This window comes from Oncorhynchus clarkii, chromosome 19 (genome assembly GCF_045791955.1).
Source record: "Oncorhynchus clarkii lewisi isolate Uvic-CL-2024 chromosome 19, UVic_Ocla_1.0, whole genome shotgun sequence".
NCBI classification, from domain to species: Eukaryota; Metazoa; Chordata; class Actinopteri; order Salmoniformes; family Salmonidae; genus Oncorhynchus; species Oncorhynchus clarkii.
The window spans coordinates 42,254,506-42,272,341 of record NC_092165.1 but is presented as its reverse complement, the minus strand read 5'-3'; the positions used below and the strand labels follow the sequence as shown (position 1 = coordinate 42,272,341).

General features: G+C 40.5%; 1 protein-coding gene across 2 annotated transcripts; it reads right to left on the bottom strand.

Moving 5' to 3' along the window:
• Positions 1–841: 841 nt before the first annotated feature.
• Positions 842–14,714, bottom strand: LOC139375225 (dihydrolipoamide S-succinyltransferase). 2 transcript variants are annotated; one of them, XM_071116821.1, is made up of 15 exons: positions 14,556–14,714; positions 13,387–13,420; positions 11,762–11,801; positions 11,583–11,644; positions 11,404–11,478; positions 11,231–11,286; positions 10,964–11,072; positions 10,565–10,726; positions 8,865–8,941; positions 8,549–8,646; positions 7,243–7,373; positions 3,872–3,945; positions 2,281–2,364; positions 2,031–2,198; positions 842–1,891 (listed from the first exon to the last, which is right to left on the bottom strand). In XM_071116821.1, the coding sequence occupies exons 1-15, from the start codon at positions 14,616–14,618 to the stop codon at positions 1,757–1,759; spliced, it is 1,368 nt and encodes a 455-aa protein (XP_070972922.1). In that variant the 5' UTR covers positions 14,619–14,714; the 3' UTR covers positions 842–1,756. The 2 variants fall into 2 exon arrangements, with proteins under 2 accessions (XP_070972922.1, XP_070972921.1); XM_071116820.1 differs by having other exon boundaries at positions 11,762–11,855; positions 14,556–14,700.
• Positions 14,715–17,836: the final 3,122 nt, after the last annotated feature.

Below are 17,836 nucleotides of genomic sequence, written 5' to 3'. Positions count from 1 at the left end.
TATACTGAACAAAAATATAAATGCAACAAAGTGTTGGTCCCATGTTTCATGAGCTGAAATAAGACCCCAGAAATGTTCCATACACACAAATGTATTTCTCTCAACTTTTGTTAATGTTTTTTTTACATTCCTGTTAGTGAGCATTTCTCCTTTGCCAAGATAATCCATCCACCTGACAGGTGTGACATATCAAGAAGCTGATTAAACAGCATGATCATTACACAGGTGCACCTTGTGCTGGGGACAATAAAAGGCTACTCTAAAATGTGTTGCCACAGATGTCACAAGTTTTGAGGGAGCGTGCAATTGCCATGCTGACTGCAGGAATGTCCACGAGAGCTGTTGCATGTAATGTTAATTTCTCTTCCGTAAGCCGCCTCCAACGTCATTTTAGAGAACTTTGCTGTGCAACCAGCCAGCCTCACAACCACGTGTAACCACACCAGTTCAGGACCTACACATTCTTCTTCACCTGCGGGATCGTCTGAGAGTAGCCACATGAGGAAACTGTGGGTTTGCAGAATCGAGAGCTCTGTGTGAAGGAGATGTGTTGTGCTGCATGAGGCAAATGGTGGACACACCAGATGCTGAATTTATTTCCTTATATCAAATGTTATTTGTCACATGCGCTGAATACAACAGGTGTAGGTAGACCTTACAGTGAAATACTTACTTACAAGCCCTTGACCAACAATGCAGTTCAAGAAGTAAGAAATGTAATAAGTAACAATAACGAGGCTATATACAGGGGGTACCGAGTCAACGTGCGGGGATACAGGTTAGTCGAGGTAATTTGTACATGTAGGTGGTAGGGGTAAAGAATGAACTGTAACTCTGTAAATTCTTGCATGTTGCGTTTATATTTTTGTTCAGTGAATCCATGAATATCCTTACAAACCAAGCATGAAACATTTTTTCATTGTCAAATACTTTGAAGTTAATAAAAAAGAAGCAAAGCCTCGTATTTTTGCTTGGTCATCTGTACATAGCCTTCATAACTAAACATTTACCACAGCTCAGTCTATCCACTGACTTGTGCATGAGAAATTAAAACGGACTTGTGATGTGGCCACTGGCATGCATCTTTCAAACTTCTCTATTTCTTTTAGCTTCCAAGCCCTGGCGATAGCTATTTTAAACCATACCAGTCACCTGGTTTCTGAATTATTGTCATCGTCAGTCATTTTGAGAGCATTCTGTAAAAAAGGCAAGTATCTTTGTAAACAGTAAACAAAGGATAGTTAAGATTTTGTTAAAACATTTTACACAACATAAAGATACTTTTCTTAGGGTGTGTGTGAATCAGATTTTTTTTTTCATGCTTTAAGGACCCACTGTGATTTCAGTGTAACAACAGATAAAAACCTGTCCCATGTACCACATCTTAGGCTATAGTGTTTAGCAATTGTTCTTTTCTCAGAAAAAATAAATGAACAATACATACGTTTTTTTTGGTCATTTATATTACAATTATCTGACAAATATTTATTGTAGGTAGAAAATGGCAAATGGTGCTTTGCGTTGTACAACACCCTCTCCATCTCCAGAGACCCGTTTTAGTGAAACCCCTGCCCCAGACATACAGAACATTTAGCATAAACTCTTTCATCATTTCAGGCCATGCAATAAGTCCAATGCACCTTTCGCTCTTTTCAAGTATCACTTTGTCTAGTTATTCAACAATAAACATCATCAGGAGGAAGGGTATAGCCACTGGGTGTGAAGGGTGGTTTGTTGTGACTGCCGAGAGGCTGGCTCACATGTCCAGAAGCAGCACTCTGGGGTCTTCTACCACTGCCTTGATCTTACGCAGGAAGGTGACTGCCTCTCTGCCATCGATGAGCCGATGGTCATATGTCAGAGCCACGTACATCATGGGGCGGATCTCCACCTGCAGCAGAGGAGGAGCTTCAGAGACAAACAAATACTGCTTCCTGTCCCTATACCACATCTGATTAGGGGGTCTTCTGAGATGTGAGTCTATATTATATGGAGTAATTCAAAGTCTACAGAACAGAGCCAACACTCACCTTGCCCCCGATGGCCACTGGCCTGTCGAAGATGCCATGCATGCCAAGGATGGCAGACTGCGGAGGGTTGATGATAGGCGTGCCAAACATTGATCCAAATACGCCACCGTTGCTGATGGTGAAGGTGCCGCCATCCATGTCTTCCACGGCCAGCTCATTTTTACGGGCCTGCAAACAACATCAACTTAGAAAATGCACAACAGTCAAAAAATATAGTACAGCGAAACAGCACATATCCTTGTCATCCTACTTTCTCCCCCAGCTCGTTGATGGTCTTCTCAATGTCAGCGAAGTTCATTCCCTCCACCCCACGGATCACAGGCACAACCAGGCCCTGGGAGACAGGACGAATGAGATATTCAGAGCTTCGGTTCATGAACACAGTTGAAGTCGGAAGTTTACATACACCTTAGCCAAATACATTTAAACTCAGTTTTTCACAATTCCTGACATTTAATCCTAGTAAAAAGTCCCTGTCTTAGTTCAGTTAGGATCACCACTATTTTAAGAATGTGAAATGTCAGAATAATAGTAGAGAGAATGATTTATTTCAGCTTTTATTTCTTTCATCATATTCCCAGTGGGTCAGAAGTTTACATGTACAAATTTTCTATAGGATTGAGGTCAGGGCTTTGTGATGGCCACTCCAATACCTTGACTTTGTTGTCCTTAAGCCATTTTGCCACAACTTTGGAAGTATGCTTGGAGTTATTGTTCATTTGGAAGACCCATTTGCGACCAAGCATTAACTTCCTGACTGATGTCTTGAGATGTTGCTTCAATATATCCACGTAATTGTCCTTCCTCATGATGCCATCTATTTTGTGAAATGCACCAGTCCCTCCTGCAGCAAAGCACCCCCACAACATGATGCTGCCACCCCCGTGCTTCACGGTTGGGATGGTGTTCCTCGGCTTGCAAGCATCCCCCGTTTTCCTCCAAACATAACGATGGTCATTATGGCCAAACAGTTTTAGTTTTGTTTCATCAGACCAGAGGACATTTCTCCAAAAAGTACAATCTTTGTCCCCATGTGCAGTTGCAAACCGTAGTCTGGCTTTTTATGGCGGTTTTGGAGCAGTGGCTTCTTCCTTGCTGAGCGGCCTTTCAGGTTATGTCGATATAGGACTCGTTTTACTGTGGATATAGATACTTTTGTACCCGTTTCCTCCAGCATCTTCACAAGGTCCTTTGCTGTTGTTCTGGGATTGATTTGTACTTTTTGCACCAAAGTACGTTCATCTCTAGCAGACAGAACGCGTCTCCTTCCTGAGCGGACTATTGTTTGTACAGATGAACGTGGTACCTTCAGGCGTTTGGAAATTGCACCCATGGATGAACCAGACTTGTGGAGGTCTACAATAATTTTTTCTGAGATTTTGGCTGATTTCTTTTGATTTTCCCATGATGTCAACAAAGAGGCACTGAGTTTGAAGGTAGGCCTTGAAATACATCCACAAGTACACCTCCAATTGACTGAAATGATGTCAATTAGCCTATCAGAATCTTCTAAAGTCACCACAATTTTCTGGAATTTTCCAAGCTGTTTAAAGGCACAGTCAACTTAGTGTATGTAAACTTCTGACCCACTGGAATTGTGATACAGTGAGTTATAAGTGAAATCTGTTTGCAAACAGTTGTTGGAAAAACTACTTGTGTCATGCACAAAGTAGATGTCCTAACCGACTTGCCAAAACTATAGTTCGTTAACAAGAAATTTGTGGAGTGGTTGAAAAATTAGTTTTAATGACTCCAACCTAAGTGTATGTAAACTTCAGACTTCAGCTGCATTAGCCCTGTTGTAAATGTGTTAACAGTGAGTAGCCAACCATAGGCATTACCTTTGGTGTTGCTACAGCCACACTGATGTCCACGTAGTCCCTGTACACAACCTCTTTGGTGGTGTCATCAATTACTAAAAAGAGAAAAGTTATGAAAATAGGTTTTCAAAGTTTAAATACTGTATTAACCTCTTAAATGTAAAGTCCCTTTATAGTCCCTATAAAATGCAGCCCTCCGATGAAATTCAAAATCCCGATGTGGCCCTCAAGCCAAAAGGTTTGCCCACCCCTGGTCTAGAACCTTTTATCCGTAATGCGAACTATTGCTACCAATCTCAGAGACGAGACACACCGAGCACGCTACATTACATTGTAAACAGATTCCATCGCTTTAGCATAAAATTTGTTCTCAAGGGGGGGGAGCTTTGAATAAAAGCTTTGAATAAAATACTGGTCGGACTCAGATCAGGGGAGCGATTTGGACAATGAGTATTTTGACACGGCTGATGAAGATTGCTTTCTAGAAGGATTGGATCCACTTTTAGATCGGTAAGGAAATTATTTTCATGACTTTATAATAGCTAATTGACTATATGTATTATGTTTTTTACAAGTAGTCTGCTTTTGGTGCACTGGATTTAGTTGACATAGGCCTATGTAACAAGTAAATTCATCTTATAGAATTACAAAGTAGTTATTGTCTATGTTTCATATTAGTTCACTGTATGCTGTTCTAAGTTTCATCCTTGTAACTTTGGAGAGGCCACTAAACTCTCATGGCTATTGTTGCTTTGTGGTTCTCACCTCTGCCTTTGTCTCCAAAATGTTACTGTTTGCATTGTGTGTGTGCTTCACACCTATGTGAGTCACTGTACAGAAAGTTTAGGCTTTGTTTTTACTTTACAGTAATGTTGTTTTGTACATTTTGTCAACTGCAATTATTTGTGCCTTACAACAATATATATCTTTATTTTATTTGGATGATGACATTTGGGAGCCACCTTTCCCCATCAAGCGCCCCTGCCAGTCAAGGTCTTCTCCCCCCACTGGTATGTCAATCACCTCGTCTGATGGTTCTACATCCACTTTTCATAGACCACTTGTAAAAGAAAATAGGACCAATGTTGCCACAAGCCCCTAACAGAATCAGTTTCCCCAAGACCAAGGTAAACGACATGACAAAGACAGTGGAGAGGTGGACCATACATTGGAACAAGCTGCTTTTTGTGAAATGGAAGGACACTAGGGAAGTAACCATGCTCACCACACAGCATAAGGCATTCAATAACAGCCATGTCTCAAGGAGGGTGAAAAAGGAAGAATGTCCCTATTCCTGTGAAGGACTACAATGCCAGCATGGGGGGTGTCGACCTATCTGATACTCTGATAAGCTTGGTAGTAGCCTACTACCCCGCCCTCCACAAGACCAAAAAGTGGTATAATACTATTTTTTTGACCATTTTGTGGACATTGCTACAGTAAATGCTTTCTTTCTCCACAAGCAGATGGCCAAAGCAAAAGGTCAAGCTCCTCTCTACCAGTTGGCCTTCTGAGAGCAGCTGGTGATGGAAATGGCTGAATTGGAGGCCCAAAGCAACCTCGCAACCATCACAAGACCCCCCCACTCAAGGTGAGCGCCACTATCCAACACACATGCCAAAATAAAAAAGGAAGAACTGCAAGCAAAACACAGGGGGGAGTGAAATGCCAGATCTCCTGTCCGAAATGCCAGTTCATTTTTTGTTTCCTGGCAGAGAGGGACTGCTTCAAAGACTATCACGACATGCACAAGCTGGGCTGAAAGTGAAATCTAATCATCTACACCTGGGATATAAAACAAACACCATTTGTAAATAGTTCAGCTTATTTCTATTATTTATTTTTTTTAAACCTTTTTTAGTGAAGGATGCGTGTGTAAGACATTTTTATATTTTTTGTATGTGTATCTGTTGCTTTTATATTGTTTTTGTAAACAGTTCATTTGTATGTGGGACCAATACATTGGATATGCCTAGGCTAAACATTCAGGCACTTGAGGTTGAAAAAAAAAACTAAAAACACTTGGATACCTCCTGTATGATGTCCCCCGACACCACCACAATGTTTGAGAGAGGTTGATGTTGTAGAAATGTTGTTTCTATAGTGAACAGGCACTAGGCACATCCAGGGTGCAAAAACAGTGCAATTACCATATTCAGACACTTTGGAGAGGTTGAAAGGACACTGGAATGTACCCTGGATACCCCTTAATACCACAACAATGTTTGAGTGAGGTTGATATGGTAGAAATTGTGTTTTATACTGAACAAATAACATTTAGGGATTGCAAATAAATGTTATAGCACTGGATTTATCTAATTTACAGGCATATGCCACTTTGGAGAGGTTTGGTATTTGGAATTTTATTGGGATCTCCTATCGCAAAAGCTCTACTCTTTCTTCCACACAAAATACAGAAAGAACATTAATAGACAAGAACAGAACTACGTAAAGGTTTTAAAAAGGCACACTTAGCCTACATATCAATGCATACACACAAACTATCTAGATCAAATAGGGGAGAGGTGTTGTGAGGTGTTGCTTTATCTGTTTTTTGAAACCAGGTTTGCTGTTTATTTGAGCAATATGAGATGGAACGGAGTGCCACGCAACAATGGCTCTATATAATACCAAATGTTTTCTTGAATTTGTTCTGGATTTGGGGACTGTGAAAAGACCCCTGGTGGCAAGTCTGGTGGGGTAAAGGACACTCGGAAACGTCCCATGACCACACCTGACACCACTTACTAAAACATCTGCCCATTTCTAGTTGTTAGGTCTATCAATCCCATTTTCCCCCTGATAGTGAGCACATGTTGTGGAAGCCATCTGATGTGTTTCCAGCTCTGGGGATCAATAACGCACGTATAGTCGTCGGTCAATGAAATATGACTTTCAACATTAAAAAAAAAAGATTGTGTGTGCTTGATCTTGTGAATTCTGAACTATGTAACTCCTATCTTCTGATCATTTCCTCACAATCTCCCAGATGTCTTCTTTCCAAATGTTTGCATGTCAGAATCATGTAATTACACATGAATAGCAGTTACTTTTGGGTATGTCTATTTAGGCGAAAATCTAACATTTTGCCATTACATTTAAGAGGTTCCAATGACTTTTAAAAATTGATTTAGCTTCTATGATTCACTTCCTTGAAGCATATAGTGTTCTTTCTGTCTGTGGGTGGGGAAACCCACAGACAATTTTAGATACTAATGGGTTAGCAGTGAAGATCAAACCTACGTGGCTATGGTTAGTTTAAATAGGCCAGAGAGGCCTTGGTGGAGTATATAGATACACTGTGGTTCTGAAGGTTGTCTATGAAAGAGGCAAAACGTATGTTTTTTTTGCCTTATTAAGATGGATGTGACTTTGGGTAAAGGAGAGCATACCTCCGTTGACGGAAGGTTGGTCCATCAGAGCATATGCTGAAGCCTTGACAAATGCAGACATGAAGCCCAGCTTGATGTTGTGTTTCTTCAGGAAAGTGTCTTTGTAGGCTTTCCTCATCTCACTGATGTTGCTATGGACAGAAACTAGACCAGTCAGAATGCTGCTGTCCTAACCAACACCCAGTATATGTACTTATTTTCAGGAAAATGTTACGTAATTGACCATACTAAAATACATTTTTCATAGACATCTCTGATATTGATTGACAGCACAAACATGCACTACTCTCTCAATCTTTTCAACCAATCTTAAAAACCAATACATATGTTTCTGTCAAAGTTCTGCTTCTCCAGGTCATGGTGATTGAGTGCCATTGACACTGGGCTGCTAATGTTACACCATTGCTCATTTCTCTTCTGTATGATGAAAAAGGACTCTTATATCTCACTTTTTAATTGTTTGTTTTCCTGTCTCTAACCCGGTTTAAACTCTAGGGTTTCTCCGCTAACGGCATTAGCCCCTCCCAAGACACGCACTCTCCGAGAAAGGAGAGAAGAAGCGATAAAAATCTTCACTTTCCAAACCCTCTAAATCTTATTGGCCTGTCATAAAAGCCCATATCGGTTGAGGCAGCTCGTCCACTCAGAGCGCAGGTCTCTGTGGGCCCCAGTAGATGCTCTGGCCTCCTGCTCTGGCTGCTCCTTCGGCTCCAGATGAGCCCAGGCCTGGAAGTCTTCCTCCAGATCATCAATGCCAATTCAATTAAGATGCACAGAAACCCCTGAATAGCTGAAAGCTGACACCCCACATTTACACAGAAAAGAAATCCTCAAAGTTTCATCTTCAGCACAGGGGGGCAAACATGAGCACTAACATTTCCTTGTAAATTAATAAAGCCCCCGTTTTAACAAATCTTATCTTTGTTTTCACCAACATTAGGACCAAATATTTACATTCCATCGTTTAAGAGGGGATCAGGTTGCAAAAAGGTTTTCCTGTTGAGCAGATCCAATCTATAACCATTGTCTGTATGGCCTCAGCTTGAATAACATAGAGAAGTATAGCATTTCTTTACTTTTGACCTTACTTTATCCAGACATTTATTTTAGATACAGGATTTAAATGTCCAGATAACATATAATCCCTAATATAAAATGTATACATTAATATAAGTGAATCTGTTTCACGGAAAGTGTATTGCTAATGTTAAAAATGTGGTGGTTGAGTAATCATCTCCCTTAAGAAGGACTTCCTATCTAATAATGTTAATAGGGATATAGGGCAATCTATTCTGTTATTTCCTACCTCATGTCGACCTCATTAAATGTTGTCAACATAGCGCAGGTGTTCTGGGCTTCCTTCAGTCTCTGGGCGATTCTCAGACGCATACGGTTCATCTTCACCTGAGATTGAAAGAAAACAAAAAAAGAAAAACTATTTTAAGAATTTCTCTAAATATTTTCTCTGAAGAAAAAATTTAAAACAATGCCACAACAGCTATGCAGACTAGCAGATAGTTGATTATTATTTTTTGCTTACTCTACCAACTCCACCTCCAGTCTGAGCTATTGTGAATAACATGGGTGCTTTACTGCAGTATTTCGTGATTATGATCCCTCACCCTGTGCTCTGTCCTGGCTGGTATCCCCCTTCCATCTGCAACAGCGGCTGGGGCAGCAGTGGGTTTGATGGCTGAAACTGTGTCAGACAGACAGGGGAACAGGAGCTGTTAGTGCCACGCCACCTCCATTTAGCCATTAGCAATTGTCACTGTCAACAGGCAAGGGCTAAGTGATTTATTCAATTTCCATAATCAACAGTGCACACAGGTCAGGCTAAATACCTCTCATGACATTGAGTCCACTGAGTTGACAGACTAAGCCCCAAAATTGCCTACCCTGTAGGCCTGTGTTTCAGACATAAGGAAATGGATGGTGGGAATTATTTTACTTTTAAAAACCTTGCCAATACAGAGATGCTCGTTCTAGGTCCCAGGAAACAAAGAGGTCTGCTGTTTGATCTAAACAATGAATATTGATGGTTGTACAGCCATCTCAAATAAAACAGTGAAGGACCGCAAAGTTACTCTGGACCCTGATCTAATCATTTGACGAACATTTCAATAATTTTTCAAGGGCTGCTTTTTTCCCATCTTCGCAACATTGCAAAAATCTGAAACTTTTTGTGCAAATAAAAGCTATTCCATGCTTTTTTGTCACTTCTAGGTTAGACTACTGCAATGCTCTACTCTCAGGCTTCCCAGATAAAGCACTAAATATATTTCAGTTAGTGCTAAATACGGCTGCTAGAATCTTGACTAGAACCAAAAAATGTGATCATATTACTCCAGTGCTAGCCTCTCTACACTGGCTTCCTGTTAAGGCTAGGTCTGATTTCAAGGTTTCACTGCAAACCTACAAAGCATTACATGGACTTGCTCCTACCAATCTCTCTGATTTGGTCCTGCCGTACATAACTACAAGGTATGCTACGGCGATCACAAGACACAGGCCTCCTTATTGTCCCTGGAATATCTAAGCAAGCAGCTGGAGGCAGGGTTTTCTCCTATAGAGCTCCATTTTTATGAAATTATCTGCCTATCTGAGAGATACAGACTCAGTCTCAACCTTTAAGTCTGTACTGAAGAATCAGCTCTTCAGTAGGTCCTAAGACCTGATTTTCCTATCATGTTTTGGGCCCCTTGGGCTCGTGCGGTAGGGAAGATTTTTGTGGCCTATACTCAGCCTCGTCTCAGGGTAGTAATTTGGTGGTCTGCTGATATCCCAATAGTGATGTGGGGGCTGTGCTTTGGCAAAGTGGGTGAGGTTATATCCTGCCTGGTTGGCCCTGTCCGGGGGTATCGTCAGACGGGGCCACAATGTCTACCGACCCCAGCTGTCTCAGTCTCCTGCATCTACGCTGCAATAGTCTGTGCGGGGGGGCTAGGGTCTGTGCTATCTGGTGTAATTATCCTGTCTTATCTGGTGTCCTGTGTGAATGCAAGTATGCTCCCTCTAATTCTCCTCTTGTTCTCTTTTCTCTCCTCTTAACAATGTTTGAACATCTTGAAGAATGATCTGGCCTTAACGGACATGTACTCTTATAATATCCACCCGGCACAGCCAGAAGAGGACTGGCCACCCCCCAGAGCCTGGTTCCTCTCTAGGTTTCTGCCTTTCTAGGGAGTTTTTCCTAGCAAACGTGCTTCTACATCTGGATTGCTTACTCTTTGTGGTTTTAGGCTGGGTTTCTGTATAAGCACTTTGTAACATCTGCTGATGTAAAAATGGCTTTATACATGAATGTGATTGATTGATTAACCTGGTGTGGCAGAGATGGCAGCTCCTGGCACGGGTGGCACGGGTGGCATTGTGGTGGGGATGGGGCCCACTGAAGAGGCAGCAAAGGATGGAGGTGTGGCAGCAGCAGGGGGTGGAGGAGCTGCTACTGCTGCTGGGGCCTCTGCAGCTTGGGCAGCAACAGCTGAAGAGAGAAAGTTATAAGAATATGCATCAGGCAAGATTAACACTAGACAATGTGTTTGCAGTGTAGATAAATATGATCTAATACCTCTGTAAACAACATCTACCATGTGTCTTGAATTGATGGAATTTAGACAACAACAAATGTATTGGGCCCTCCAACATTAACATGCTACAATCAGGTCAGAACAGTGGAGGATGTGCCGATGATACACCTGGTAAACTCAATGGTACTGACCTCCTTTCCGGAGTTTGAAGAGAGCCTGTCCTCCCTCGACCTTCTCCCCATCAGGGACCAGTAGCTCCTCAATCACCCCAGCAGCAGGAGACGGCACCTGCACTGATGTCTGTGGAGCAAGACAAACCATTGCAGACCATGCATGACACAACAAACTATCCATGTATCTGTTATTAACAAAACACAGTCAACCGTATTAGTCTATTAATATATAAGGAGGTTGTAAAAATGGCATTTCAAAGGAACAATAGACTCCCAGAGCGGTACCTTGTCCGTCTCAATCTCACAAACCACCTCATCCTCTTTGACAGAGTCACCAACCGCTGCAAGGAGAAGGTTACATTTAGCGTGGCTAACAGAGAAATATCTACCCGGCTGCAACCGACATCTAAATGAGCACAAAGAACAGACACAAATAAAATAAGCCTAAGTTACTTTACCTTTCTCCCACCTCACATCCCCCTCTGTGACTGACTCCGCAAACGCAGGTGTCTTTACTGTGATAACTTCATTCCCTAGAAGACCACACAATATTGACTCCATACAACTCCTGTAGTATTATACACATTACTGCTTAGATCACAAGGGTCAAAAGGGAGAAGTCGAAGCCGATACATACTGCAAGCTGAAGACGTCTTGAAGTATCTGATTTGGAAGACGCTGGACCTGGCTCCGCATTTCCTACACATAAAAAGGTGTCAATATAGAAAGTGCAACTGCACATAACGAGGCTAAAACACAGGTGAAGCCATGCTCTAATGAGAAGACGGAGGTCAATGGTGCATTGATAATACTTACGCTGGGTTGTTGACTGTGACACTACGGCTAGCGGACAGTCCTGGAGCAGATGACAACAGTAAATCACTCCCTTCTCGTGCAGAATCTAAAACGACTTCATACAGGCAAGAGCTGGATTGAACTACTGTGATTTACAGTGCCTTCGGAAAGCATTCAGACCCCTTGACTTTTTCCTCATTTTGTTAAGTTACAGCCTTGTTCTAAAATGGGTTAAATATGTTTTTTTCTCAGCAATCTACACACAATACCCCATAATGACAACACGAAAAAAGGTTTGTAGATTATTTTGCAAACGTATTAAAAATAAAAAACATATACTTTATTTACACAAGTATTCAGACCCTTTGCTATGAGACTCGAAATTGAGCTCAGGTGCATCCTGTTTCCATTGATCATCCTTGATGTTTCTACAACTTGATTGGAGTCCACCTGTGGTAAATTCAATTGATTGGACATGATTTGGAAAGGCACACACCTGACTATATAAAAAGGTCCCACAGAGCAAAAATCAAGCCATGAGCTCGAAGGAATTGTCAGTAGACAGGATTGTGTCGAGGCAGGGATCTGGGGAAGGCTACCAAAAATGTCGAGCATTGAAGGTCCCCAAGAACACAGTGGCCTCCATCATTCTTAAAATGGAAGAAATTTGGAACCACCAAGACTCTTCCTAGAGCTGGCTGCCCAGCCAAACTGAGCAATCGGGGGAGAAGGGCCTTGGTCAGGGAGGTGACCAAGAACCCAATGGTCACTCTGACAGAGCTCTAGAAGGACAACCATCTCTACAGCACTCCACCAATCAGGCCTATATTGTAGAGTGGTCAGACAGAAGCCACTCCTCAGTAAAAGGCACATGACAGCCTGCTTTGAAGTTTGCCAAAAGGCACCCAGACCAAGGACTCTCAGACCAAGAGAAACTAGATTCTCTTGTCTGATGAAACCAAGATTGAACCCTTTGGCCTGAATGCCAAGCATCATGTCTGGAGGAAACCTGGTACCATCCCTACGGGGAAGTAGGTGAACAGAGCAAAGTACAGCGAGATCCTTGATGAAAACCTGCTCCAGAGCACTCAGGACCTCAGATTGGGGCGAAGGTTCACCTTCCAACAGGACAACGACCCTAAACACACAGCCAAGACAACGCAGGAGTGGCTTTGGGACAAGTCTCGATGTCCTTGAGTGGCCTAGCCAGAGCCAGGACTTGAACCCGATCGAACATCTCTGGAGAGACCTGAAAATAGCTGTGCAACAATGCTCCCCATCCAACCTGACAGCTTGAGAGGATCTGCAGAGAAGAATGGGAGAAACTCCCCAAATACAGGTCTGCCAAGCTTGTAGCATCATACCCAATAAGACTCGAGGCTGTAATCGCTGCCAAAAGTGTTTTAACAAAGTACTGAGTAAAGGATCTGAATAGTTATGTAAATGTCATATTTCATCTTTTTAATTTATATAAATTTGCAAACATTTAAAAAAAAATCTATTTTTGCTTTGTCATTATGGGTTATTGTGGGTAGATTGAGGGAGGAAAACAATTTCATACATTTTTGAATAAGGCTGTAATGTAACAAAATTTGGAAAAAGTCAAGAGGTCTGAACTTCTAAATGCGGTTTCAAAACACACTCACCTGACAAAGCCTGCCGTGCCAATACATTGTTTCCCTGTCATAGAAAACAGCAACCTGTTAGCTATCAATATAAAGTGTTTATTAAACAATAAATAATATCATGATGTGATGTTGTTCAGGTGGTTTACAGTACAATTCACATAGTTTTAAAAAGTTGGAAGTACCCAGATTGCTCATATCATATGCCACTTGCTGTATTCCCCTCTTCCAAAACAAGGGACTGAATATGCATAAAATCAACAGGTATTTGTTACCAAGGACCATGTTTTTAAAACGTCCACATGCAGGGTTGCAACTTTCATTGGGGACATGCCGCCCCCCCAGTTTTATCATTGGGAATGTGACACAAAACGAGTCAACAGTTTGCTTTAGGACCATGCGGACGCCTCCAAGCAGACTGTTTGGCGTGTTAATCCGACTGGATAAAAAATATATAATTTATGTCTCTCCCCAATTTCTAACGTTAAAGTTGCACCCCTGTCCACATGAACAGTCTGACAGTCAAATGTAGACATAGGGTCAACTACATTATCATACTACTATAATTTAATATATGACCAAGTGAAAATAAACTGAATAGAGGGCTATCTGTGTGTGAAAGTTCAACTTCAAACCGGTCTGTTTATCTTATACTAAGATTGGACAGTCAATTGAGGGGTGATGGAACTTTGAAGAGGGAATTCGAACATCATGTGCAATGTAAAGTTAATCTCAATAAAAGATGACATAGTTCAAGATAAATATAACTAACTTGCTAGGCCACGTACAATAGTCTTTATCATTAACGTTACACAAATAGTTACAGGTATGTGTGCTAGCCAAAACTCTCAAATGACCTCAGATTGTTTCCAAGACACACGCTAGCTAAATAAACCACTGGTTGACTAACGAACAAATTAGCGCGTAAAACCAACATGTCAGCTAACAAATCAGATTAACGTTTGCTACATGGGGGAGACTACTTTAGAATTCAAAATAGGTTTGAACCAAACAGGGTGTCAGGCTGTCCTTGGTTTGACAATGCGAAGAAGGCCTACCACGGCCTACTGATCGCACCGGCGGCGCCACTCTCTAGCTAGCGAGCTAACGTTAGCATTGGCAGCAGCATGGATGAATCTACGCATGCGATCACAGAAAACACTCAAGCTTGCCAATGGTGTAATATTTACCTGACTAATGACAGCGATAAAACGGCTAACATTCCGGGTGACACACCGGGAGTGGGATAACATGGCGGCTGAAGTGACAGAAACCTGTCCGCGGAAGGGAATCTCCTTCAGCAGGCCAAGTTGGGTCGTCACTAGTTACCACAGTCACAGAGTCATGAACCCCGCCTATTTTAAAAATGTTTCTTGTGATTTCTTCAGAAACAACAGGATACATACAATAAGCATACAAACAGACAATGATAACATACAACAAATTACAGGTTATACAAATACCGTAAAAGATACGCACGTACTGATTGTTTTATCAGCTTTCTTATTGAAATAATGTATAATGGTCTTAAAGTACTGCTCGAATTCCTTATAGAAAACATGGGAAATTATTTTTTTATTTGTGAATTTATAAAACTATAAATATCTTGCCATAATTTCTTTAGATGTAGACAATGCCAAAATAAATGCAAAACTGTTTCTGGATGCTCAACACAAAAAGCACAGTTAATGTGCATGTGTTTTTTTAGTTTCTTTAGGTAATGTTTCGCAGGGTAATTATCTTATGATTTTATTAAACCTAACGCTAACCTTAACCAGACCGGTTAAGGTAACTAGTGGAAACCCAAAATTGCTAGATCCAGCGGAAGCAGTGTGGGACTGGGAGGAACCAGCTAAAGTGGGGAGTGATCAAAGGCTACCCCAAAGAGGATTCACTGTGGAAAAGCTAGTGGCATGAGTGGGAATGAATGATCTACAATAAAATAGCTTAATGTATGTTTTATATTTACTCATCTAGGACTGGCTAAATATAATTCATAATACTATTATTATACATGTGTATTTTTATGACAGTTTATTAATGTGTAATATAACTTTTTTTAAATGGTAACATGACATATGCCTTTTAGCAGACGCTTTTATCCAAAGCGATTTACAGTAATGCGTATATACATTTTACGTATGGTAGGCCAATCGAATCGTTGACAATGTGATTTATTCTAGTCTACACTCAATAAAGTTAGTGCCTAAAACAAACTATGAGTTCACCACAAATTGTAGCCTATATTGTTTTCAAATTCCATAATCAGTTTTCTTGCAAATTGTACTAACTCATCGCTCTGAAATATTGGCCTATTATGCCAATCCATAGATTTGTTGTAATTTTTTTTATATATATTTTTTTTTAATCTAAATGCAACTAATATGAGCTCAACTCATTTGTATTGAGGAGTTCTTTTGAATGACAATCCTTTATATATTTGTCTCTTCACTTTCCCAGTTGTTTGAGTCAACTCCGAGGCCACGCCTCTGTTTTGTTTGATACAATGACAGTCGCTCCCGCACTCTTCTCATCTCTTCACTCGGCGTATAACCCGACCCGACCCGACTCAACGTAACAGGTAAGGTTCACATGCTCTGTGTTATTTTACTTTGGCACATGCTCATGAAGACAACCAAGTCTAAATAACTCAGATGCATCCGCATTTTCAAAACTAATGGCTATGATTGATTGTTGGTTGACCTTAGTTGATGTCAATAATGGACAGCATTGTCCACGTCCAAATAACTTGGCTGCTTATGATTTCAATGTTGAAATCTGTACGTTTTTTTTGTTTCTATCAATAATTCAGTGAATAAAGGCACGTTTATTTGGTATTTTAAGGTGATGTTAGACTAACTTATCAAACATTTGATGGACAAGAACTCTCAACTTAGCTCATCATCAATAAGTACATATACTTTTCATGACAGATACAAGCTGCACTGTAACAGTTTGTAATGCTTGTCTTGTGAAAATATATTCATATTGATTATATTGATTACAGTTTTTTGGATTGTTTCGTCATTTCTATGCAGATTGATGTATAGGCTGTTTGGTATTATGGTAGAATATCTTGCCTCGTTAAGGATTGATCAAAAGAAAAGTACTTCATAATATACCTTTCATCATGAGTTGCCTAAAGAATACGACATATTAGATAGCGTTACCTTACTATATATTAATTAGGCTCGCTTTACTAAAAGTTGCAAGGAGGGTTTCCATCAAATAAATTAGATGAAATAATGATGAAATAATCCTTATTTAAACTGTAAATCAAGTGTAGAGACTATCTGCTCTTCAGTCATATACCAGGTATACAATATGGAATGTGCTGTAAATTATGACACCTGAGATAGGTGCTGTATGTGGAATATGAATGACTTCACTGTATTTATTGAGGATGCCTCTTTTTACAACTTTTGTTGTTGTTTTGTCTTCTCATAAATTGTTATTGTAAAAAATGGTTCATGTTCTTCGCTCGAGGCTTATGGTTATTTTGGACTTATATAAAAGTAGAGGTTTATGGTGTGAGGAATAGGTGAAATAGAAATGTATAAAATGTGGATCTCTCACAAATTAGTTGTTTTGTTTTTATAGACTGAAATTCTGTCATTTGTAATTTGTAGTCAAAGGTGAATTCGATCCATGCATGTTTTCACCAGGATACATTTTTTACGAGCCAACTTAACCTATTGTTTTTATAGAGATTTTAAAACAGTGCATACATGGTCCACACATCGGAATAAAATCCACTTACTAAGAAACTACAATTTAACGCAACTGAGAGATTAAAATATTAATCCCTTTATTTTTCTCTTAATAATATACAGATAACTGCCAAAATAAAGGAAACACCAACATAAAGTGACTTAATAGGGTGTTGGGACACCATGAGCCAGAACAGCTTCAATGCACCGTGGCATAGATTCTACAAGTGTCTGGAACTATATTGGGGGGATGCAAGACCATTCTTCCATGAGAAATTCCATCATTTGGTGTTTTGTTGATGGTGGTGGAAAACGCTGTCTCAGGCGCCACTCCAGAATCTCCCATAAGTGTTCAATTGGGTTGAGATCTGATGACTGACAAGGCCATAGCATATGGTTTACATCATCTTCATGCTCATTAAACCTTTCAGTGACCACTCATGCCCTGTGGATGGAAACATTGTCATCATATGGGGGCATAGCCATGGTAGCCAAAATAATGGCCAAAATAAGGGCCTGGACAGTATTTTTATACATGAACCTAAGGGATGTTCATTTCTTAATTAACTCCGGAACCGCACCTGTGTGGAAGAACCTGCTTTTAATGTACTTTGTATCCCTCATTTACTCAAGTGTTTCCATTATTTTGGCAGTTACCTGTACATTGAACCTTTGTGTGGTTTTTCAGAATCTTTTCTTGCCTTTCATATACTGATTAAAGAATACCTTTCATGAGTATAAAACTGCTATTCTTTGTATCA

Bases quoted from the DNA above. Each gene is read 5' to 3' on its own strand.
- LOC139375225 (XM_071116820.1), bottom strand. From the start codon at position 14,618: ATGTTATCCCACTCCCGGTGTGTCACCCGGAATGTTAGCCGTTTTATC. The intron at 10,727-10,963 runs GTCAGTACCATT...TTCTCTCTTCAG, and splicing joins CTTCAAACTCCGGAAAGGAG to CTGTTGCTGCCCAAGCTGCA. The intron at 8,942-10,564 runs GTTAATCAATCA...TGTCTGACACAG, and splicing joins TGCCATCTCTGCCACACCAG to TTTCAGCCATCAAACCCACT.